This window comes from Neopelma chrysocephalum, unplaced genomic scaffold, assembly GCF_003984885.1.
Source record: "Neopelma chrysocephalum unplaced genomic scaffold, ASM398488v2 Primary Assembly neopelma1_82, whole genome shotgun sequence".
NCBI lineage: Eukaryota > Metazoa > Chordata > Aves > Passeriformes > Pipridae > Neopelma > Neopelma chrysocephalum.
The window spans coordinates 5,449,869-5,474,718 of record NW_020897744.1 but is presented as its reverse complement, the minus strand read 5'-3'; the positions used below and the strand labels follow the sequence as shown (position 1 = coordinate 5,474,718).

The window sequence follows — 24,850 nt, the reverse complement described above, 5'->3', positions numbered from 1 at the left end:
TAGAAAACGGTCCCTAAGGGATTTTACATGGTACTTGTAGTGGTTATTCACAGGAAAACTGAATATGTGATGGGAAAACATCCTTCTGCATTAGAAACCTGTTTCGGTGTTTTCCTGCAGCAGCTGGAGACACTTCCTAAAAAGCAAAGCTCCCACCAGTACAAGGCCTTTGCACCACACAGGGAATGCAAAGACCTTGCAATGATTCTCTGAATCTCTCCTCAAGAAGAATCACAAGGTAGATTGAAAGGAGTTGGAAGTTCCCATCCTCTGTTTGCTCTGGAGACTCTGTGACCCCTGCACTAAGTGGGAGAAAAAGAAGGTCACACTGTTCATGGAGTGTTGTAAAACCCCAAACACACTGCACTGAAGCAAATCAGAGAGACCGAGATACCAAACTGTCCTAAAATCAGTGCTTTGGGCTTGTATAGGGCTGCCAGGAATCTCAAAAAGTGATTTTTGCACACCAAGACTCCACTAGCCTTGGCATGAGAAAACAATTTTTTGTTTGTTTGTTTGGGGTTTTGTTTGTTTGTTTGTTTTGTTTTGTTGTTGTTTGTTTGGTTTTGTTGTTTTTCTTGTTGTTGTTTTGGGGTTTTGTTTGTTTTTTTGGCAAATGGTTAAACTAAGCACAAGGAGTTTATGTAACCTGCCCAAATCCAGGGGCACTGACTTTGGGCTTTGCTTCAGTGCCTTTCACTTTTAAAGCAGAAGTACCACAAAGCTGCACTTGGTGACAAACCTCAGCACTCCCCAACCACCACTGTAAAATATCATGTAAAATTTCCCCATAAATAAAAGAGGAGAGGAGACATGGGGAAATGCATGCAGACTCTGGCCTTCACATTTTTTTTTAGTTTACAAAACCAATATTTTTCTTTAAATTAAACTTAATCTACCAAATTAAAAAAGTCACTCTACCAAAAAGCAAACAAACCTGCTCAGAACCATTTTTTACCCCCATTTTCTGCCCTTCATTTTCCATATAATTGCTTCCCCTTCTTTCTATTGGAACAAGTTTTAAGGATTTTCTGCCCTTCCCTACTATAAAGCAGGTCTTAGCTGTGTATAAATGATGGCAACTGAAGTTTGCAAAAATCCATGTTTTAAGGCTTGAAAAATATCATTGCACATGTATTCACAGATGGTGAAGATCTCAACTTCGAGATATATTCAGGATTACTTCTTATTTTATGTGCTCTATTTGATCCCTGAAGGAGGGGAAAAAAGATGTTGATTCAAGAAACCAAATATCAAACCCCCAAATAATATCATTTAAGTGCAAAAGTTGGCTGAATGCATCCTAATAAGAAAAAAAAAGATATTTACTTAATTAAATAAAATTAATTCTGCTCTCTGCAAGGCTCAAAGATCCACATTTCAAGATAGAGGCTCCAGGCTTGGTTTTACTTACAGGAATAAATATTCCATGGACATCAATGAATTAACTGGTGGCAGCACATCAGAGTTTGGCTACCTGAAGAAGCTGACCTAGTACAAACTCATCTCTGGACCTCCCAAAGAGACTCCAGAGTCCTGAGGTTGACACTCAAGTTCCCAGCCAAGCACACCTGATATTCTTGCTCAGTATCTATTAATCCTGCTGTTTTCCAAGTCTGGAAAAACATATTAAAATAGAGCCAAAAAAAAAAATCAACAGAGAAGAAAGTTAGATCAACTGTTTTACAGCCCTTAACTTTTAGATTTGCATCAAATCCTGTATTATTTTATGCAAGTTGGTTTGCCAACACTAGCCAGGATGTCAGAGCCTCAAATCCAAAGTTTTCCTGCACTTTGAGGAAGCTCAGATATGAATTTCAGACCTATTAGCCTTAAATTACTGTTCACAAATTACAAACTGACTTCCCAGAGGCATCCAAGACATGCTGCAGGACCCAGGAGATGAGCATGACAGAGTTCCTTGATGAGGATAATATTTCCTATAAACTGTGGGTTTCCACCACAAAAAGCCTTTCCTGAAAGCTTTTCCTGTGTTTGTTTTTCATCTTCCAAAGCTCTTGAAAGCTTTTCCTGCATTTGTTTTTCATCTTCCAAAGCACCACAGCATCAGCATTGCTAACCTGGATCAAAAATGGGTTGAAATTCATAACTTCATTTCAGGGCTAAATCCACAGCTGCTCTATTAGAGGTCCAAAACCTTGATCTGGTTTTGCTTTTGGTTCATTCAGCTCCAGAGAGGGATGACAAGGGCTGTGCTTGAAGCCACTGCTTGACTTTGTTATGATTTTACACAAAGATTATCAGGAACAGCTATTTCCCAGAAAACACACTGCAGCATAAAGGAGCACTTACCCTCCTTGATTTCCAATAGGAGGCTTGGAGGGTTTTTCCCCCCCTCAAAGTTAATTACTTACTTCTGGAAATCCTAACTGCCTCCACAACAAAGCAGGAAGGTGAGATTTCGCTCCAGGGGGTCACTCATTCAAGTATGAGTATCCAAATTAGACAGGACAGGATGTAAAAACTGACCACAGCCAAGCCCTCTGCCAATGCCTGTGCTGGCACCGATGTTGGACTCATGGAGAACACCCCAGTTCCCTGGATCACAGGAAATCAAGCTTTCCTAAGCTATTTGTTCTTTCATACAGACAAACATGGAAGTGAGGACAGGACCATAATGGCTGGAAGTTAGGCCACATTCCCATGGCAAAACAATTCCTTCCCACCCAGGAAAATCAAATCTTTGACTGCAGGTCCCAGTCTGAGGATATGTCACAGCAGCTTATCATCTTGCTAAGCATGATGGCTTTAAAAAAAAAAGTACATCCAAATATACCTGGTGATTAACCCTGGTCCTGTTGCCAGTTTTACACAGCCAGGCTTAAACACTTGGAGCTTCCATAGGGACAATTCACTGCTCTCAAAGGGAATGATGGATGGATCAACCACCTTTCTCTAAAGCACTGGGGGAACCTGTCAGCTCAAGGATCAATGGAAACCTGATTTTGCACCCACACACCAGGCAGAAACTGCACTTGCTGTGCTTTAGCAAAGGTCTTCTATCAATGCATTGCTGATTTACACCCCATCAAACAGCTCCTTCAGCTTCTGTGCCAAGAGGGTCACAACCACAGCAACATATCCATTGCCTAGTTTTCCAGTTTTCCTGGGCTTCTATTGCTATGACTGACAGCAAATAACAGGCACAGGGCCCTTGACATTTCTGGTTGTTACTAACCTGGCACTCTGGCTAAAGAGAAGGGAAACCCTCTTGATTTACATGTGGAGAGCAGGGTCTTGCTTTCACAGAGAGGTTTTCTTTTCTTTTTTTTACCCCCTGGAAAAGCCTCCCACTCAAGGGCAAGCTCCCAACATCACTTCCAGCTTGCACACAGCTCACTGCAACAGCCCTTCCCCATGACAGGGTGTCAGCCCTGGTGTCCAACCCCATGCTTGTGGGCAGGGGACTCCACACAAGGATTCCTCAGGATACACAGCATTTCATCTGGAATTAAACAGCATCCAGCCAGGAGATCATGTGTGCCCCACCAGCTGCTAAGAGGACACTGCAGGGATAGAGACTGAGCAGTCAATTAATTTCTAGATGGAAAAACATATGTTGCAATGCATTCAGATAAAGATTTTAACATGACTTGGCAACTCGGGGTGACAGATTAATTCCAGGCAGCTCCCAGTGTGAGTAGTCATTGGGCAACACAGCAAAGATCAATCCTCACAGTTTACACCCTGGTGTTCACAGCAGGTCCAAAGCCATCCATAAAGTGTTGTTTAGAGTGGAGCAAAAGGTGGCAGAGGTTACTCGAGGGAGGCCCCACATGCACTTTCGGGTTTTGACCCCATAATTTGGTAACATCGTTAGGAATTACCTCCAGATCCCCCTTTGTAATGGATTCTTCCTCCACACGGAACTGCAAGTCCTCCACTTTCCTGAGGAGAGGAAGAGACACAAAGAGCAATCAGGAACACCCAGACCAGCACCCTCTGTCTAAGCAGCCACACACATGGGCCTCTTCACTATGACCCTTACTCAAGTTTTATGGATTAGTAGGACACAGTATCAATGGAGAGATCATTACAAACAAATGGAAAAGCTGCCCAAAAGCTACTGGTAAGATTTTTTGTGTTCTAGGGGAAAAAAAACAACACCCAATGTTAAAAATCACATCATGGTCTGCAGAACCAAAGTCGGGGAGGAGAGGGAGACAGACCACCTTTGGATACAAACAGCTCAGCAGAAACTGAGCAGCAAGATCCATGGAGCAGGACAAGCTTTCCACACAGCAAACATGGCCTTCTTGCAAGGTACATCCTCCCAGACACACACAACTACTGTTCTCTGACACTGGGACCCTGAAAACATGCAAACCACAGCCAAGTTTCACTGTTTTATTTAAACCTTGTTATCCTCCAGCTGAGCACTGGGCAATTCCTGTGCCAAATACACAGGGGGGTCCATACAAAGTATTCCAAGGGAATTGGAACCTCTGACTCCTTGGCAGAGGGTGGGCAGTGCTTAATGTTTCCACAACGTGGAAACTGTGAGTTACCCTGGCAGAAAAGCCTTCCCCACAGATTGTACAGACCAGTCATGGATAAATGCACATACAACCACAAGCACAAACACAGGCATGCCGAGGACTCTTCTCTTTTGGAAGAGAGAATCCAGTAACAATACAAAATAATTCAATTTTCTGCTAAACTCAGCCCTCTTTGTTCTCTTTACTGATTAAAAAAAAGGCAATAATGAGGATGTTGAGCTGGTAGCCAGATGTAAGGACTCTGATTCCATTACAGATAAAAATAGCTGTGAGTGTACATCTCTAACTTCATAAACAAGCTTCCTTGTCTAAACCTCCTTCTAATTAGAGGAGGCATCTGTTGATATTTAGGGAAAAACTCAGCTGTCTTGGGTTAAAGGGCCTCCTGGAGCTGGGAAAGTTAGCTGCCTACCAGAAGAACAGGGAGACATGCACAAAAGAACAATTCATCCTCAGGAGGGGCATCAGTCAATTGAAATCAACACTGTTTTCAGTTATTTAATGCACAGAAATGTCTTTCTATTCCCACTGAAGAGTTTAATTATATATACGGAGAAATTGGACTCCATATATACAAGGACAAGCAGATCTTCGCTCTTCTCCAGAGAGGAAATGTATGCATCATCATATACACATGGATGGAGCCTCTGGGATGTGGGGAAGAGGGTGAATCACTCCACAGTAAGGCTGTACTCCAGTCTGGCTTCCCCTCCTCAGCAGGAATGTCCTCAAGATCAGCACATCACCAACAAAGAGGAGGAAGGGGCCTTTAGCAAAGCCAGGTTGTACAGAGGGGTCTGTGATGGCCCAGCCTGCACAGGCCTGTTTATGATCCAACGCTAATTTTATACTCTATCCTCAACCAGAACTACCTGAAACCTTTGTCACTGCCCACTCCACCTCCCTCACCACTCCTGCTTTACCTCTTCTCCTCTTCCAGCTGGTTCAACAGCTCAATCTTCTCCTTCTGCATCCCATCCACCAAGGCTCGTGCTCGCTGGAGGTTTCCCTCTGCCTCTGTGACATACTGCAGCAAAAAAAGAGCCCAAGCACAAAAGTCATCAATGTTTGAAGTAAAGGGTTGTTTAAAAAAAGGATCAGAACAAGGGACAGAGAGTTTTGATGATCTGTTTCAGAGGACGCTGTGATAAGAGGGCAGATTTTCCAAAGAGCACAGGATGTGGGTATCAGGAAGACAAAAATTGCTCAGTCTCCAGCTGCTGTAAGTTTGGTCCACGCTTCAGTGCCCCTGTGACTTGAGCCCTTTGGAGAATCCAGCTCTGATTGGAGTTTAACTCTAACTTGAAGCCTGAACAGTTCTGAAAATCTAGTCAGAGGTCATCTAGTCACAAAATAAGAAACATTTCAGATTGCTGTTAATTCATTTGTTACTGATAATTACTGGAAAACACTACACACAAGAAAGGCATCAGCTTGCAGTTGATTTCCAAACTTCCCCTGCATTTTGGACAGGCAGGTGTGACCCACCACACATTTACAGTGCCATCCCTGCTCCTAGGTAGCTGACTGGGCTTTATAAGCATAAGAAAGGCATTTAGGACACCAACAGTCACTGAAGATCCACACTGACAAATAGCACAAGCAACTCCTCTCTTTAAGCATTCAAAGTGCATAAAATACTCTTTGTACAAATGCTCATTAAAAAACACCCAAAACAACCTAATATGATCAGCCTGTTTTCCTTCCAGATCTCTTGATTTTATTAATGTGATAAAAACGTTCTCTCTGGCAGGAAAGCTGTGGCATATGAACTGAGCTGATGTTCTCAGCACCACAAAAATCACTGCAATGCAGTCACAGCCACAGCCAGACTGGGTAGCTGAGGGGAACAAATTTACTCTCCACTTGCATTTCAGCATTGAAATGTATTGATCCACCAGACACAAACTATCTACTGCCTTTTATCTGGCACGGCCCTTTTCCTGCTCCTGGCTCGGGGCAGAGAGAGCACATGTGACACTGGGAGAGTGGAGAAAGAGTCTCAGCTTAACTCACCACATCAAGGTTAGAAATTCAGAGCCCAAGTTTGACGTACAGGGGTAATGTAATAACCTGAAACTTTCAGGGGATATCAAATACTGAGATATTTGAGAGCTAGTGATAAAGCCACATCACCTCCTACCTGCTCGTGCTGGGCCTTCATGATGGCAATCTCCTTCTCCACCTCACAGATGTGGCTGGTGGCTTTGGCCACCTCCGCCCGCTCCAGGTCACGCTCTGCCAGCAGTTGTTCAATGTGCTGCTGCTTCTCCTTCAGTGCCTCCTGCAGAGCTGTGGTGCCAGAGATTTTTCGGGCATATCGAGAAGAGGTCTCTGTCAGCTGGAAAAAGAGTTAAAAAGAGACGGGGTAAAGCCATGTCCTCCCCAGCCCAGAATAGTTGAAGTCCCCTGTTAAATCTGCTCACCTAATGATCGTTTATTCAGCTGTACAGAGCTACAGTTGCAGCTCTGGACCACACGGGTGAGGTTAAGTCTGTGAAGCACCTGGGCAATGCTCACAAAAGCTCAGCAGTTCCTCTGCACTGCAATGAAAGGACCATTTCCAAAAGTACAGGATGTGGGATGTGAATTGGGTCAGGAAAGATTATCATGCATTGTATCATCTGCCTTCTTAAATACATTTTATTGGTGATCTGCACTGGTGAAGTCCCAAAAAGTGAGCTCAGTTGGGCAGAATAATCTCAACTGGAAACCAGATCCGCTCCCCAGAGTGACACTGCACCCTCGTCCCCAGCCAAGTGGACTGCAGGTGCTCTGCAGCACACACTGTGACAGAGCCAGAGCTTTTAATAATATTGCTGCCTGCTCTGCTGTCCCCCTGCTTGAGCACCTGCCAAAGCCCCAGGCATGTGATCCAGGACAGTGTCACCCCAGTCACTGCAGGAGCTTTGCACAGCTGGTCACTGCAGAGCACACTGCTCACAACCCTGTGGGACTGAAGCAGTGGCCTTTTTCTGCAGGGATCCCTCATAAACCTGCTCTTGACAGCAGAGCCCAGACTATCACACTGCAAATCACATTTCAGCCTCTTTAATAGTCACAGTCGCTCCGTGTCTGTTACAACTCCTGTGTCCATGGAGGGAAACCATTTGTAAAGTGGGTAACAACATCCCACACTCCACTCCTCCCACCTCATTGAAGGGAGAGCTGCTGAAAGAAAACCCCAAACACTTTGTGGAGCTTGGTCACAGATGTGGATCGAGGCTGCCCAGTCCATGGAAGGAGCCACTTACCAGCCCACTGCGGCTGGGCCTGCCCCCGACCGACGAGGCCACGGAGCTGACGGAGCTGATGGAGGAGCTGCTGGGGCTGTGGGTCAGGGCTGACACTCCCATGGCCATCCTCTTGCTCTTCTTTGCCTTGGCAGGGCTGGTGGATGGGAACCCAATCCGGATCACCTTGTGGATGGGAGCAAAGAGGCCAAACTTGGGAGGGCACTGAAAATACCTGGAATACAGGAGATGCACCAAGTCACGAGTGGCAGAGCATCCATCTCACCCAAGCCTTGCAGAATGACACTGCCAAGCAGTACAAATCCCTCAGCTCATCTCTGGGTGCTTTGCTGTGACATTGTTTCCTGTGTGCAAGTGGTTGGATTATTTCCCCTTTCGTGTACTTGCTGTACTGGCAATCTCCTTGTTTTCATTTGTGGTGCTTTAGCAGGGAATCCTGAGATAATTGCCATGCACTAGTTGCTGTGCACTTTGATGAGATGCCAGGAAAGACCCATCTGGTAGCCTGGAGAGCACAGACATCCCAGAACATAAGCACAGCCAGAGCACTGCTTCCTTACAATCCAACCTTCCCAACAAACAACCCTCCCAAAAGCTGCATGTTCTCTCTACTCTGCTTTGAAGAAAGTTGGGTAGTAAAATACATCTGAAAGGAGGTGTCAGAGGCTGGACCAGGCTGTGCTTGGGGGCACCCAGCAATGGGACAAGAGGCCATGGGCAGAAAATGATGCCCAGAAATTTCTACCTGAACATGAGGAAGAATTCCTTCCCTGTGCAGTGACCAAGCACTGAACAGGCTGCCCAGAGATCATGTGGAGTCTCCCTTGCTGCAGATATTCCAGAACTGTCTGGACACATTCCTGTGCCATGTACTCTGGGATGACCTCTTCCTGAGGTGGGAGACCCTTCTCAGATAACCCACTGTGGTCCCTTCCAACTTGAACCATTCTGGCATTTTGTGATTGACTAAAAAGTCTGAATCACACAGCACTGAATAAATGTTATACAAGGTAAAAAACCTCCCTACCGAAACAGAAGGGGGAAAATGGCAGCTCCTAACTTTGAAGCTAAAAATACCATTACAGCAAATTCCAGTGTGTGACACCTCCTCTGGGTGGCAGAGAAAGAGAAACTGGTTCCCATGCAAACAAACTTAGAAAGATGCAAGCATAGAAGAGGGAGAATCAGGAAGAATCAGATAACTACAGTGCAAGCTCTCTTCCACAACTGCAGTGAGCCCAGTGATTGTGACCCTCCAGAGCCCTCTTCCAGAATAAAAATGAGCCAAAACGCAGTGTCAAACCCTGGAAACCCCTTCAGGGCTCGGGCTGGCTGGAACAAGCCGGACTTCATCTGTTGCTGGCCACCTGCACTGCAGCAAGGAAAACCAGATCATGTCCAGCATCACATCCCCTTGTTTCAGGGAGCAGCCAACACAGAAAGCTCTCTCCTCTAAGAGCTCTTTCTCACAGGCTTCACAGCAAGGCTAGGATTAACACTGGGTCATAAAACAGCCTGTCCTATGTTAACATAAAAAACAGGTTCTAATGACTAAATGACACAAATCCAGCTTTACGAGCACAAGTCCTCCCTCTCCAGATGTGACCAGCTGTTTCTCTAATTCCCTTTTATTTTCAAGTGCTGGCAGCCATTCAGCTGTGTCACAGGCAGACCCCTGTGTGCTTGGGAGGCCAGGGAACAGCCTGATCTCCAGCCAGATGAAAATAAAATTCATTTTCAAACATCTGCTCAAACCCATTTTTTTTCCCCTATAACAAACTTTAAACAACCCCTCTACAACCCTAAATCTCTCAGCCTCCTCAGCTTGCTGCCAACACAGGCCCTTGGGTTTGGAAAACCAGCCATACCACAGGCTGACCTCTTACAAACCAGCCAAGCCTTGCTCAGCATCATTTTCCCAAACTCCAGTAGGCACAGGCAGGCAACAGCCCCTTCCACAGGTCTGTCTGGTGTAAGCACAGACTGGGGCTACACAACGGTGTCGAAGGCTAATGCCTTCAAAAGCCCCCTGACACCTCTTTGCAAGCCCAAACTTGCTTTACTACGTCTGCTCATTTTCTTTCAGTCCAGATTGGAAGTGGTTGCAATTAAATTTTACAGTTCAGAAGCAGGAATTGGGTCCAGAACACTTGGCAGGAAAAAAAAAATCTACTTGAAAACTAAGTGCTGAGGAGCTCCAGACTCGCATTGCAGAGAGGAAACAGGGGGAAAAAAGTGGTGTTGTGATGGCAATGCAAAACTGCAGGTGGGAAACAGCACAGGAAATTTTGAAATAGATGAAAAAAAAATCTTCAGTGGCCAAGGCTGACATGTCACAGACTATGCAAAAACAAAGGTTGGAGCAGTTTAGTGGGCAAAGACTCCCAGGAGAGCAGAGGCAGAGAAGGAAGAACAGCAAAATAAGCAGGCAAAGGATAATACACTACAGATGAGTACATGGAACTTCCTTGGCTTTGTGGATAAGAAACAACCAAACCACACCAGCACCTCTGTAGTCTCCTGTGCAGATAGGAAAGCAGATGCAGCAGAATCTCAGTGCAAATCAGCACCCATGTGATGTACAGAGGGGCTCCCCACAGTGATGCCCTGTTCTCTGGGGCACTGCTACTGACCCACAGCCTGCAGGCAGCCTCCAGCTCCCTTCAGCCTTCCCTCGCTGCACATCCAGACCTGGACCTGCATGAAAATCAAGTGACTTGCCACAAATTTCAGTCAATTCACCACCAACTCAACTGGACTTGCCCATGGCAGCAAAGATGGTGACAATGCCCTTTGCTCCGTGGTGCCTCTCCTGCTTCCACCACTGTCCAGTGTCTCGAGACAGCTCTTTGAGCTCCACTCTCCTTTTGCAGCTGCTGTTGCAGCAGCCAGTGCTGGCCTCGGGCAGCCAGGCCAGGGTTGCTCACTAGATGGCAACCACCACCAAAGCACTGACTCCAGAGCCCTGGACAGCCTCTGCCCACGCAGATTCTGGCAGGACAAGCTCAGGGCAGCGTCAAGAATTCCACATGGCCGCAGCAAACATGGGGAATGCTGACCGAGGAGTGCCTGCAGGCACCAAGGGAGTTGGTTTTACCATGTTGGCTTCTCCAAAGCACTGCCATAAGGAAATCAGAGGGTTGGATGAAGGCTCAAAGGGACAATGCTGCAAACCTGCTCTTAACAGTGTGAGGCAAAGGAGAAGCCTTTGCAGACAGGGCACATACCAAAACCACCTCAGCCAAGATGCTGCAGTTTCAGAAGACAGATGACTTCCAAAAGTTGAATTTTCAAACTACAGCAACAGGGGTGTGAGGATGAGGCACAGAGAGCACCCCTGCACTCAGATCTGCCTTTCACACCTTCCACAGGCACAGAGACCATAAATCATTTCTGAGCACCCTGAAGATGAAACTTAGAGATAATTTGAAGCGTCTGATAAAGAAAGCAGGGACTTGGATTCACTCCATGATTTATTCTCTACCATCCTGGTTCTTCTCTTTTGAGAACAGGCTGGAACTCTGCCATCTGCTGCCACTCATTTACTGCTTTATTGCCCTGACATTGAACAAGGCAGCATTTCTCTTAATTAAAATGAAAGCACATGGCTGCTGGACAAGACACAAGAAACCTTTATTACAGAACCTGAGATGTAACAAGGCGGAAACTCCCAGCTCCTCAGTTTCAAAGTTAAATCTCTCCTCTTAAGCCAGATTGCCTTAAGAAGCTCCAAGAAAACCAACAGTATTTCCCACTGAAGGAAGTAGTGAAGGACAAAGAATCAGTTCCACCTGTATTTGAAGCAGAGTCAAAGTGCTGCTGCATAACTCATATTTGAACATCCCCAAGCTCAAGATCTGAAGCTGGGGTCATTCCCCTAACTAAATTCAACAGGAACAGAAACAGCTTCCCAATAAGTCTGCAAGATGTCCCTACCTAGTTTTATAGGTACTAACAAGGGCTTTTTGGGAAAAGAAGATAGTGGAGGTGCCTGTGGAGTCAGAGGTGGTAAGATCTATCAGCAGAGAACTGTCACATTATAGAATTAGTACAAGGACAGAAAACAACTACCAATTGTTCTTTCAGATCTCTGGAATTCTGTGAAAGAACAGAATAAAGCAATATTAAGCTGAGGAGAAAAGAGTCAAATCTGTGTCTTCTATAGTTCTGACAGGGTGAATTATAAATATAGCACAAGAAAAAAGTTTATGGGAGGACACGTGTGGGAGAAAGCAGAGCTAATATAATCACAGAATCAATTTCTAGCAAAAACTAAATCCCACCATAAGTTATCTTCTCTCCCTACTCTCTCCTGTTTCCTGAAGCTACTCAGGTTCCTTCTTCACAGATGTCATCTGATTGTGCCTTAAAACGCCCCAGCAACGAGGTTTGTATTGATCTCCCTGCAAGGCCACCCCAAAGCCTAAAAGGCTCAAAATTGGGCTCTTCCTCCCAGCCCACAATGTCCAAGCCAACACAACCCTAGCTCTGCTCCCAGGTCCGATGGCACTTTTTCCCAGTCACCCCAGGAGGTGTGCAGGACCCTCCATGCCCCAGGCTGGGGGTCAGAGCACACAGTACCTTGTACCAGCCACGGCCCCATCGTTCTTGCCCAGGGGCTCATCCAGCTCCACACCACACCACTCCCCCTTGGCAAAATCCGTCTCTCCCACGTAGCGAACGACTCCCGTCTTCGTCCCACCAACCTGTCGGAGACAAGGAGTTGAGGATTAGAGATGGCAGCACTGGCACTGACACCAGGGGACTGAAGCTGGGACAAGTATGGAGAAAGGAGGGCAGGACATCAGTATTTTCTGTTTCAGATCTAATGAAAGCAGCAGATAGTTCTCACACCAAGTTCTCCCAGCACTAAAGTTGTCTCTCCAATAACTACAAGCAAATTCATGAGCTCCCACTTCTGGGGCTGCCTGCCTGGAAGATGTCAGAGCAAACAGAATGAAAACATATTTCAAAGTGTCAATTAATTGCAGCAAGTTACTTGTGAGGCCAGGAAGGAGTTTAAGCCCTGCAGGTACAGCTCATACCTGCCTTGTGTGAAGAACCACGACCTGCACTGACAGGTTTTCAGCCCTGTGCTCTTCCAGCTGCCAGTTCTGGGCACTGCTGGGACAGGACATCAAAGGGACAGCTGAGTCAGGAAGGCACTCATTGCTCCTTTAGCTTGCTCCCACACAGGGTTTGCTAAGGATGTAGGGAACTGCTCAAAATAGAGGTGTTTCGCACAGAAAAAGCCTCCACTTTTACCTACACTTCCTACAGCAATTCCCAGCAAGATGCATGGCAGAGGGGCTCAGCTCCCTGCCAGGTTTCCTCCAGCACAGGGTTTTTTCCCCCTCCATGGAAAACTAGGAATAAATCACACCTTTTCCTCCCATGTGTATAATTAAAGTTTCCAGCGTGCTGAGTAGATTCGAGAAGGGCACAAGTCAGGAACCTTTGGAGCTGTGTTTTGATCACTGCTCTCTGAGAGCACATGGCACTGAGCAGCAGCTGCCTCTGCCTTTGCACTAAACACTCCTACTTAGACACTTGGGATGAGAAAAAGAAGATGGAAAAAGTAGGAGGGTGGTTCTAAAGGTTCATACTTCTAGTAAATCAGCATATGATCTAAACCTTTTTTAGCCTATCTCTGCTAGAGCCTAGGTTCAAGGAAGAAAGCTTAAAAAATACGTTTAAAATTCAATTTGCCACTTCATCCTGAACGACTTGCAGTTAGTAATTTTTTTAATATTAAATTTCACATAAACAGGTATCAACAGAGTAATATTCTCCTAAAGAAAACAGTGATAGTCAAATGCAGAAATCTCCAGCTTCATTTATTCCAGGGTAGAGTTGTTAGATTTACCAACTGTGAATCCCTAAAAATTGCTTATGCAAAGGAAGGAGAGTTTTCCCAGACTAAAAATAACTGCATCTTAATGGACTAACCAGCACAGCTCTGAAGTCTGGGTCCTACCTCAAGTCCTGAGAGGCTGCAGCATGCAGCTTGAGTTAGTCTTCTGGAATTTCTCTCACTAGGGATTCAGAATGCTGCTGCTTATGGAAAAAAAACCCCTTGATGATGTTGTTCTCTTCACTATATAACAGAGAAAAATATTTGCCAGCAGGAAAAGGATCACAAGGAAGCTTTCTGGTCCTACACTGTGCCCAGGGTAAAAAGTTGACTCAATTTCAGCACTAGGTACTTGGCAAGTTACTGATTTGAACAGTGGAATTCTTTACCAATCACTCACAGTCAAATGCCAGTCCCCTTTTTGATTGCCTTGAGTTTATACAGATTTAGCCCCTTAATATTAATGCAGTGATTTAATGTCATTCTAATACATTTCTTTAGCTGCAAGTTGAACTCAATATAGGTGTCATTAATCTTAATGTCATTTATAAGAACCTACCATTGCTGGTGTGCCCCCTCAATTTTATTTTTATTGAGTCTTAATTCCAGATATTGAGTCACATTTCCTTTACCAAGCCAGATGATCCCCAAAGTCTCATGTAAACCTTATAAACCTTGTGAGTCCCTCCATCAGTGTGACTGGGGCATCTATGGGGGGGGTGTCACACTCCTCTGCCCACACAAAAGACCACTCAGTTATGTCCTCATCAATACTATTTGCAGAAGCTGTTTCCAAACAGGAGAGGAAAAACCTATCCCTATTGACCTGATAAACACATTATCCAATTATGCCAACACCAAAACTGTGCAGTAAGAGGGCAGGTCACACTCCCATCTGAAAGCCCCACATCAGCCAAGGCTCTAAGTGCAGCTCAGGTCCAACACTCCCCCAAACAGCCACATGATTCCCTACTTCCAGAGCAACTCATTCTATTTTCTCTGTCAAGCATTAATTATTCTGCCATCCTCTCTATAAAACACACCCCTGCCATACAGCAACACGTTCCAGCCCAAGCCAGGATGGATACATCTGCTCTGCGACAGCCTGGGCTCCCCACAGAGCCAATATCAGGCTGTCACACTCACATGCCAGCACTGAACCCTCTTGTTGAGCTTCCCATCTTTTGGCAGGCAGGCAGAAACTCTGATGGATGGAGAGCCCAGAAAATTCATCCGACTCAGACGTGCAGATTTATCCAGCCCCGATAAGCTGCTAATGCCGCTAAAATAAGTGATGCTTTTTGGAAGGAGCCAGCTGGCAGGTTGTGTGTGGAATGGACTCATCAGAACAGAACGTTTGCTTCTATCAGACCCTTCAATAAATCAGAGGTATCACCCTGGGAGAGGGTACAAGGCAGGGAGGTTAGCAATGGCAGGGCATAACTCATGGGAGCACACAGCCATTCCTCCTGCCCACGCCTGGATTGGATACCACTATCCACAACCCAGGTGTGAACAGCAGCCAACCATGCTTGGCTGCTATGGCATTAACACAGCCATCATCAAGCTGCAGACCAGAGGATTTCCTCCCAGAACATCTCAGATTTTCCTCTGTGGAGAACTTGTCTGCATTTCTCAACCTGGCACATTAATCAGTCACAGTCACATCTTACACGTGCCAAGTGTCCAGAGTGAGGCAAGGACAAACTGCAGAGGGCAACCCATCCCTTTGCTAAAGCTCAACACAGCACAGAATTAACATCCATCTCAGTTCAGACACATCATGGCTTTTAGAGTTGACAAGTTTTGCTCAAAAAGGAACAAAACTCCCAAAGTTTTTCTGAGACGCCATTAATAGTTACCTTAATCAAAACCATTGCTGAGATTATTCATGCCCAAGAGAATGGGATTTTACCAAATGTAAAGTGTTAACAGGTTTTTTTTGGGGAAAAACAAAACGACCCAAACTCAAACCAAATAACTAACAATAACAAAAATAAACCAAAAAGCAGCTAAAAATAGCTCTTTCTTGAAGCTCCAACAAATGGAAACAATACTGACACAGTAAAATTAGATTTATTTGTTTGTTTGTTTTGGGGAGTATTTTGACCAGCATCAACATTCCAAGTTTCTCCACTTCAGGTAAAAACACTTCTGATTAACTTTAAACGAGCTTGTGGTGGCCCATCCTCTCCACTTGGATTCGAGCAGCCTCGAAGCCACACTCCTCCGAGTTCTTGGAATGCTCAAATCAAAGACCATCTCTTCCTGACTTGTCCCTTTCTCAATGAAACATCCAGTAGTCTCAAAAGACAGTTTTGGGCTTGACCTTCACAAGAAAACAAAGTTAGGAGTATTTAGCAGGTCTGAGTCTTAACTGTTGAGTCAAACAACAACGTGCACTCATGGAAAGACATCCTGCCAATTGTAGTATCACTAACATCACGTTTTACACTATGCTCTTCTCATCGAAATGACAAAATTGGATCCAGACCAGTATCCCAGGGCTGAAAAGACAATGATGTTAATCCTTCCAGTCACTGTCTTCATCGGAGCTGCAAATACGTAATTTGAACTGTTTACCAAATTAGCAGCAGGCCACGTCTCAATCTGGTTGCTGTGAGCCAGGCCCCTCCAGCCTGTGTTTGCCCTTTTCTCCTCATGGACTCCCTGCTCACCCCACAGCAGCTTCTTGCTCCCAGCAAGAACCTCTTGGGAGTTGCCCTCACCCCAAGGCCTGTGGGCAACACTCTGCTTCAATACCCTCCAATGCTGCTCAGTGAGAAAAGAAACACAAAGTTCTCTGTGTCATTCAGGCCAGTAGGGACTGTCCCCCACCACGTCATGCATGTTCGGGGGTCAGCAGTGGCTGCGGCGCCTGCTCGAGCACATCCCCACAGAGATGATGTTTGCTCCCTGCTTAAAATTCTAGTTTGCCCCTTGAAGTTATTTTCAAAGCATTTCCACAAGACAGTGCTGCTGCCCAGAGGGTGGAGGTGGGAACACTGAGTGCCCAGCACATGGACATGCCTTCCCTGCAGGGCTCCTGCCCTGAGCCCTGGCAGAGCTGGGAGACTCTCCCCCTGCTCACCTGTGGGAAGAGAAAGGAAAGGGATGAGGGGAAAGGGCAGATACAGGACACTTGCTTTACCCTGTGGACCTTCAACTACTTCCTCTGTGCAGCACATCAGCTTATTCCACCCTGTTATTGGATGATACCAACAAGAACTTGGAAATCCCCTGTACTGGACAAGTGCTGCTTGCTCCAGTTTGAGCTGTACCTGCAGGCTGTATCCAGCTTGTAAACTGGAGCAGCCATCCTTTCCCTTCAGGATAAATGGTGGGGTTTTTCCCCCTCCCCTACACTCATCCACTCAGACAAGGAGCCTATTTCTAGCCCAACCTGAGAGAGGCAGGAGTTGTGTTTTCCCACCACACATAATTTAGCTCTTCCAAAAGCACTGATGGCTGAAAATTACTGAACAACACTTGATTTACAGAGGGTGATTTTGGCAGCAGCACAGGGGTGTGGGTCCAGCCATTACAGATCACCTGAAATAATGACCTGTAAATACAAGGAGGTAAATGCACACACCTATGGGAAATGTGGCCATCACTTACTGGGGCCAGTGTTCAGGAGCTGGTGGGAAGGTGGAGGTGTAGCTTGTGGTCAGGTTCACCTATAAATACAATTTACTTCAGGTGCCATCCAACCATCAGCAGTTTCATCTGATCAGACAAACACCATGTCACCTGGGAATACCAGAACTGGCTTTTAGGGTGAGGGGAGAGACAGACAGACACGAATTACAGGCCAGCCCTCCGTGTGTGAAGCTACAGGAATTTGTATAGTTTCTTTTAATCCAACCACTTATCTTTGTGCCTTCCCATCCCCACAGCACAAGTCAGCATTGCACAGCGATGAGTCTGACAGCCCTGCTGATGCAAGACATTTCTGTGCATTTATCTGTCAGGCACCAGCGAGAAAATAATGTCCTAGGGAGGTGGTGTAAGAGGAAAGCCTGGAATTACAGCATCCCCTCCTGGGGCTGTCTTGGATACAAAGTCCACCCACATTAATAACACAGTTTGCTCCACCACAGGCCACTTACAGCTCCTATTTAATGACAGACATTGCACGCAGCAGACAAGGGCCAGGCAATGCCTCAGCCCAAATGAATGGTTAGGAGGGTGTGTGCACAAAAAGCCTCAAAGGGTTCATGTGGCCACATGGCAGGGCAGTTCCTCTGGGCTATTTATTTCCCTCTTTGTTTCACTGCAGTCCCAGGAAATCACAGAAACACAGGATGGTTTGGGTTGGAAGGGACCTTAAAGCTCATCTCATTCCACCCCCTGCCATGGGCAGGGACACCTTCCACTAGCCCTGGTTGCTCCAAGCCCCACCCAACCTGCCCCTGAACAGGTATGGAGCAGCCACAGCTTCTCTGGGAAACCTGTGCCAGGGCCTCACCACCCTCACAGAGAAGAATCTTTTCCTGATATCTAACCTAAACTCTGTCAGTCTGAATCCATTCCCCCCGTCCTGTCACTACACACTCTTCAGCAACCGCCTCCTATAGCAAGGAAAGAGCTTCAGCCAGGAGTTCTAAATGGTTTCCTGTCTCTTGAATCCTGCAAACAAGCAGCACACTGCACTTCCCACTGCCTGTCACAGACCTCCACAGGGACAGAGATCCATCACTCCCACACTCCCATGCAAGTTCTGAGGCTCTGTTGTAACTGCTGGTACACGACACAGCAGTTGATGGTCTCCTTATGGATGGAGCTGCAAGCAGGCAATGGAACACTTAAAAACACCTTTCCTGAAAAATCCTGCCTTGGCAGAGCTACAGAATAGGGTCATTCTTTCTTAACTGCCTGGTTTGCAATAAAGGAATATGTCTGGTGATTGTTTGTGAAGTCCACACAGGAGCATTGCTGCACCTCTCAGACCCCACAAACTGGGAGAGCTCCAATGGTTAACCAGGAAAAACAGGGCAGGAATCCTTCCTTCGTGACACCTCACGTGCCTTCACAGCAGCTATGCTTCAGTCTCAGCCCCTGAAATAGCTCAGAGAGCTTGTGGCAGGAAAGCAAGGAGCTGTCTCTGCCCAAGGAGAAGGGGTTAGGCTGGAATTCTCCTGGCCAGGGAGCTTCTCATGAAATGGTTTCTCACTCAGGTGGTTAAAGGCTTTCTGCAGCTCTGGGCTGGCCAAGCAGGGCTGGGACAGGAGTGTGCAGGGGGGATGCTGAAGAAAGGACATGATTAGTTTATCCTGGCCCTTAAACAGCCTTGTTTATCACTACATTTTTGTACTGAAGAGCACAATCCTAATTAGGAGACAGAAGGATGGCTGAAGGGCAGAACACCTCTATTAGGAGGATTTTTTGTTTTAATTATTTTCTATTTAGACTGACATACAGTACAGCCACCTTCTTACCAACCTTCTTCAGAAAGCAACCATATCTAGGGTGGAATGAGTTCAGCTACTGATAAAGCCCCCCCCCCCCAAAAGAATTTTCTCAGGAAAAAAAAAAACCAAACCAGCAGAAATTCCTCCCAGGCAGAAAATGCTCAACTGTTCCATTCCTCTGTTTCCATCCCTTCTTCCCCTGCAGAAAGGCAAAAAGCCAGCCTCACTTTAACAGAACTCCAGCAATTAACACTATTTGGGAAGTTCCATTCTCACTAAAGCAAAGGTTAATTGTTCCACATTCATTTGTCAGACTTCAAGAGATGAGTTCTACAATATTAGGGTGGGGTTTTCATCTCTTTAATGCAATTTTTACATCTCCAGGAAAAAGTCTGAGTTAGAGTGCCAAAGGCAAATATTATCTAACTCTTCTAATGGAAAGCTAAAAGTCACATTTTGCAACTGCTGGAGAGGCAGAAAGGGCCTTGGAACAAAGTCATTGAAAAGCAAAAATGTCTTCAAGCTATAATAGACTTTAATGAAGTTAAAGAAAGGCACCATCAGGAAATGACCAGACTGCAGAGAGCCAGGTGTCCATCTGGCAGACCTGGAAGGGTCCTCTGCAACCTTGTTCTCCATCCCCTGAGCAATCACTGGAAACACGTGTCCTCCCTCACTTGAAAAGCCTCTGGTGGATCCCATCTGCCTAAAAGCCACCCTCAAATAAAAGGACAGTCTTTCAGAAAAGCAAAGACTAAGAGTAATAAAGACAACTAAAACTGTACCAATCCCTAGAGGACAAGAGCAAAGATTTGCTCGGGGAATTTGAGGCAACTCAGGTTAATTCAGAATTATTGTTTACGTATTCAAACACCAAACATGATTAACTGACATCTCCATTACTGAAAAAAAAAGAAAAGCCAGCTGCCAAGCCAAGCACATGTGAATGAAGCATAACAGCAAATTATTTCTTCTTGTTATCTGTTCTTTTCCTGGATCTCCATGACTGTGTGCAAACAATTCCTGATGTTGCTGTAAGCTGAGCATTCCTGCTAGAGCCAGTGAAAGGCTGAGCTCATTCCAGATTCGCTCTTTTTGGAGCTATTTATTACACTAACAAATCACAGCACAAACTTTATCTAATAACATTGGAGGGGGGATAAATTAGCAGGGAGGGAGGGATTTTGAGGATGCACCTTCATCAAAAACAAACAAAAAACAAAAACCACCCCCAAAACACAACTGAACAGAAGCCAAGGGGAGAGATGCCAACAGGCTGTACTGCCTGGCTATGCCAAAATCTCAATCTGTGGACAGATCCTGTCTCGGTGAGCTTATAGACAGGACAAGAGAGGGGTTAAACAAGTCTGGAGAAGGTTATTCCATTGCCTGGCTAGTTCAGAAAGAACAGAGCCAGGTTTACCACAGATTTTATATTCTGCAGTTTACCTTCTATGATTGCTGCTACTAAAATCTCAAGTTCTCACCTGAGTGCTCCCCCCACTCCCTGCAACAGGTGAAGGAGAAAATGGGAGCAAACAAACTGATCAAAGGAAGACAGATCCCCAGGGTCATTTTTCCCCCATGTGGCTGCTTTAACACACCAACATGAACCACCAGTGCTTGCTTAAACAGACAACAGTGGTGCCACATTTCCCTGCCCACCCCTGTCCTGGGGCAGCAGGGAAAGCAGCAGCTTTGCTCCCACCAGGGATGGGGAGAGAAGAGAGGCAGACTGATGAAGTAAGCAAGCAGACAGACCCTTGAGGATGTGTCAGCTCCCGCTGTGACACAGAATGCAATGCACATTTTGGGGAAAATTTGAGAAAGTAAAATTCTCATTTCTACAAACCTACATGTTTTCACAGTAGGTTTACTAACCATCAACCAGTGGGCACAAGCAGAACCAATCTTCCCTTTCCTTCCTCTGAAAATAACCAACTTTAAATTGTTAATACTTTATTTCCCACTAAAATGAAAACTATTGGACAACCCAGCAGTTGTCCCAAAAGGACATTTTAGACTGGCTCTGACAGTCCCTGCACACACTCCTGATTTACACTGGCTGTGGAGCCAGTTCTACCAAACCCCTGTCATTAAACAGATGTCCAGTCTGTCTACAGTCTCCCACTACCACTGCTGGTATTGGAACCAGGTGCCCAAAAAAGGAAACACTATGTAGATAACTTTAAATGGGAGCCAGATTACCCAGGATGTGCAAAGACTCACCCTCTGCAACCTGTCATCGCTGTTGGTCAGTCACCCTCAGCTTTTAGATCCAGGGATGTTACTGGGGATACAATCACAACAGATCTGTGCTCAAATGCTCTTCCAATATTTGATACCACAATATGTAACTGCACACTAACAAAAATAAACTCTCTTCCAGAGCTGCAGCACAGAACTCAGTCTTCCTGGCTTTGATATCTTCCTTTTCCATCTCCACAAAAGCACTACTCCTTTGCTAGGACACAACTGGTGACAAGCTTGCTGGCGAGCTTCCAGTAAGCCATTCCTAGTGCAAGTGTGGCATTTTGGCTTAAAGTCATCAGGTACTCTATTTGAGATAATGAAAATAGCAGAAACCAGGTGTGAGAACCCATCCAGTGATCTCTCCCGAAGTCCTCCCTTTTGTAAAAGTAATTGCAAGTTCATTTCTGTACAGGAAAGGAGTTAGTGTCACATCTGACACATAAAAACTGAACCACCAAAGAAGAGATTCTTGCAAATCCTTGCTGAGTATGTACAGCAACAAGACACTGTTGCAAATTCCTCAAAAGCCCCAATAATACAGACCATTATGGAGTATCACTGGATTAGGACATAATAATGAATGATTTTTCTATTTCTCTCATGTTTCAATTTCACTGCTTAGGACTTCAATAAAAGAGGTGCTCTGGAACATATTCTCTTGCACCAATGTGAAAGAAAGACAAATCCAGAAGATGCAGCATCCCAAATAAAAGTGAATGCAGAAGTTTGATGCCTGCTTGGCCCAGGCATCTCCCAAGACCACGCTCCATCCCACACCTCACCACCAACCGTGTCCTCCTTTTGTGTCATCCTGAACCTGACCGGGAATGCTCAGGGAGGGGACAAATCCTTGTCAAAGGGGGACCCCACGATCAACTCACCAGCACACGATCTCCAAGCCGTAAGTCCTTCTCCCCCTTTTTCACAGACCCGCTGTCCGAGAGGTTGGATCCGGACTCGTTGCCCGTCTTCATGGCACTGTTCAGGACGCTCTCCCGCAGCGGGATGACGCGAGTGGAGAGAGGTGGGGTGGCCGTCCCCGAGTGCAGTGACAAGTTCTGAGCCGTCAGGGAGTCCACGGAGGGGGCGTCGCTGCCCGAGCCCTCAGCCACCGGCTGCCGCGTCAGCTTGGACGGTCGCGTAAAAATCCCCTGCAGCGGCTGGCACTCGAAGTACCGCACTCCCCCGACGGAGCCGTCATTCTTACCCACCGGGTCATCCAGAACAACCCCTGCCCACTGGCCCGGAGCAAACTGCGTCTCCCCAAGATACTGGATCACTCCTGGCTTCACTCCATTCACCCAGACGCGCTCGCCCACCACAAAGTCTCCCAGGAAATCATCGCCCACCTCGGCGACCTTCGAACCCGACTTCTCGGCGCTGGCGGTGGAGGTGGGACCCTGCTTGTGCAAAGGTGAGCCTGTGAATCAAGGGAAAAGAGGTTTTGGTATGAGGAGGAATCCTAGAAGGCAGCCAAAACACCATGAAAGGTCAATTACAAAAAGGAAACATCTGGGACAACAACTTCGGTTGCAGGTTTACACCCAGTGAAGGTTAAGCCCGAGCGACCCCGTTACTCACACATCTTCCTTGGCAGGAAAGCAAATCTGCACAGAAACCTCCATCTGCTGTCCAGTTTCGGCAGGTCTCACACAGAACACTGAGAAACAGCCCCATGTCTTCACCCCCCTTTACAATGCCCACCTACCCCAGCCCGGTCACGGCCCCAGAGGGAATTTTGCATGGCAGCAATTAGTGAGAATAAGCTCGAAAGCACAGGAGTGGTGGGTAAGTGCTTACTGATCAAAAGGAGCCCCAGGAACTATGGCTTTGAAAAATAATTCCAAAGTCATCCTTTTATCAAAAAAAATAAATTAAAAAAATATAAAAGAAGAAAATAAAAACTAGTGAGGCACCGATGTTTTAGTACCTGGCAGTATGAGAACTCCCTGTGTGTGGATCCAGGAAGCACTGAGAGTCCCACCGAGGGCACTAATGGCTCCTGTGGGACCGCAGAACTGCCTTCACAAATTCCTTGCCTTCCCCAGCTGCTGCTGTGCCCTTTGCTGGAGCAAACCCAGCAGTGAGCAGACACCTGGGCAATGTTCAATATAAACAGCATCTCTCCAAACAGGAAGCATCTACAAACCTTCATGCATGGCCTTCCAGGGCCGTAGGTTGGACACGGAACTCCATAAAACTGGCAATAAAGAGCACTCTTACTGCAGCATCAGCCCTCCAGCAATGCTCTGCTGCCTTGGAGAAGGAAAAACTGCAAGGATGCTGGAATTCACTGTCCTGTTCACACTCTCCAGCACACCCTTGATTGTCCAAACTCCCCATAATACACAAGGAGACCCTTAAGTACGTGACTGGTATCTGAATGGGAACAGAGTCAACTGAAGCAAACAAGAAGCAGTGACTCAACTCTTGCTGACCTCAGTGTCAAACTCTCTCATCACAAACTTTGGGCCCCAGGGGAACAAATGACAAGGACATGTGGACTTCATTAAAAAAGGGGGGAGGTCAAGTAAAGCCCCAAAAGAAACCACACATTGAGGAAATAAGCTTGCAAAATAAGATCCAGCAAGTCATACACCACAGACCTTCAGTCATCCTCAGCTCTCAGTAGCACTGAGGTCCCATAAGTGGTTCTTCCCCACAGCTGGTGTAGGGGGTGTTGTGCAGGAGACTTGCACAATAAAAGCTCCCTGGACTCTAGCAAAACTTTAAGCTGAAACTTCTGGGTGCCACCAATCCAGGAAGGAGTTTTTGCTGCCAGAGAAGGCTGACAGAGGACACCCAAAGCAGCTGCAGAGACAAGCCAAACTTGAGCGCTTATGTGAAATGAACTGTGAAACTTGTTCAGCCTCAGCCATCACTGTGGCTCAGTCCACAACACTTCAACAGCTCTTTCACAAGTAATGGGCTTGACAGATCAGGCTCAGCTCCTAGAAAGCCTGAAAAACAAAAAAGCTCTCAAAGCAAGCTACTTCAAAGCTTTGCAAAAGGTCTAGCGTCAGAAGAAAGAAAAGAGCACCAGGACTTCAGCAAATAGCTTAAGAACTTAGTTTCTGCTAAAACAGACTAAGAGTTAAGAGAGATGAATATTGACACTTTGGTTCACATTAGACTCCAGAGTCAACACTTGACAATTTCTATGGCATAACTGCAGCAGTTTGTGGCTCCTGGAAGTCAGCAGGACTTCTGCCTGGTCTAAACCTTATCTGAACAAGGAGAGAGCAGTAGATAAGGCATGACTGTACAAACTCCTTTCACCAACAGGATCTCCTCCAACCTGCTCTCTGGGCTTGGTGGGCTGGGGCTGGAACAACTCTTGAGAAGATCAGCCAAAGGGGGCATGCACAGCACGGCACATGGGGAATGTCCAAGAGACCCATGATGGGCAGTAACATAAATACTGTTCCCAACTGAAAAGGTTGGTGGCAACAAGGACCGTGGTGCTCCCAGTGGAGCTCAGTCAGCTCCCTGGGAGAAACCTTCTCCCTTGGGTCCTGCTCTGAAAGCTTTCCTCCACCTCACGTGTTCTTCATT

The 24,850-nt window shown here is 46.3% G+C and overlaps 1 protein-coding gene across 4 annotated transcripts in view; it reads right to left on the bottom strand.

The window, feature by feature from the left end:
* The window catches only part of CLIP2 (CAP-Gly domain containing linker protein 2), a 75,961-nt gene that overhangs the window by 16,862 nt on the left and 34,249 nt on the right, over window positions 1-24,850 (bottom strand). For all 4 annotated transcript variants that reach the window (XM_027690917.1, XM_027690919.1, XM_027690918.1 and 1 more), the window contains 6 exons: window positions 22,177-22,715; window positions 12,356-12,480; window positions 7,775-7,988; window positions 6,664-6,861; window positions 5,444-5,547; window positions 3,849-3,909 (listed from right to left, as the gene is read on the bottom strand). In XM_027690917.1, the coding sequence (XP_027546718.1) occupies window positions 3,849-3,909; window positions 5,444-5,547; window positions 6,664-6,861; window positions 7,775-7,988; window positions 12,356-12,480; window positions 22,177-22,715 (1,241 nt within the window). The remainder of the gene's footprint in view (window positions 1-3,848; window positions 3,910-5,443; window positions 5,548-6,663; window positions 6,862-7,774; window positions 7,989-12,355; window positions 12,481-22,176; window positions 22,716-24,850) is intronic.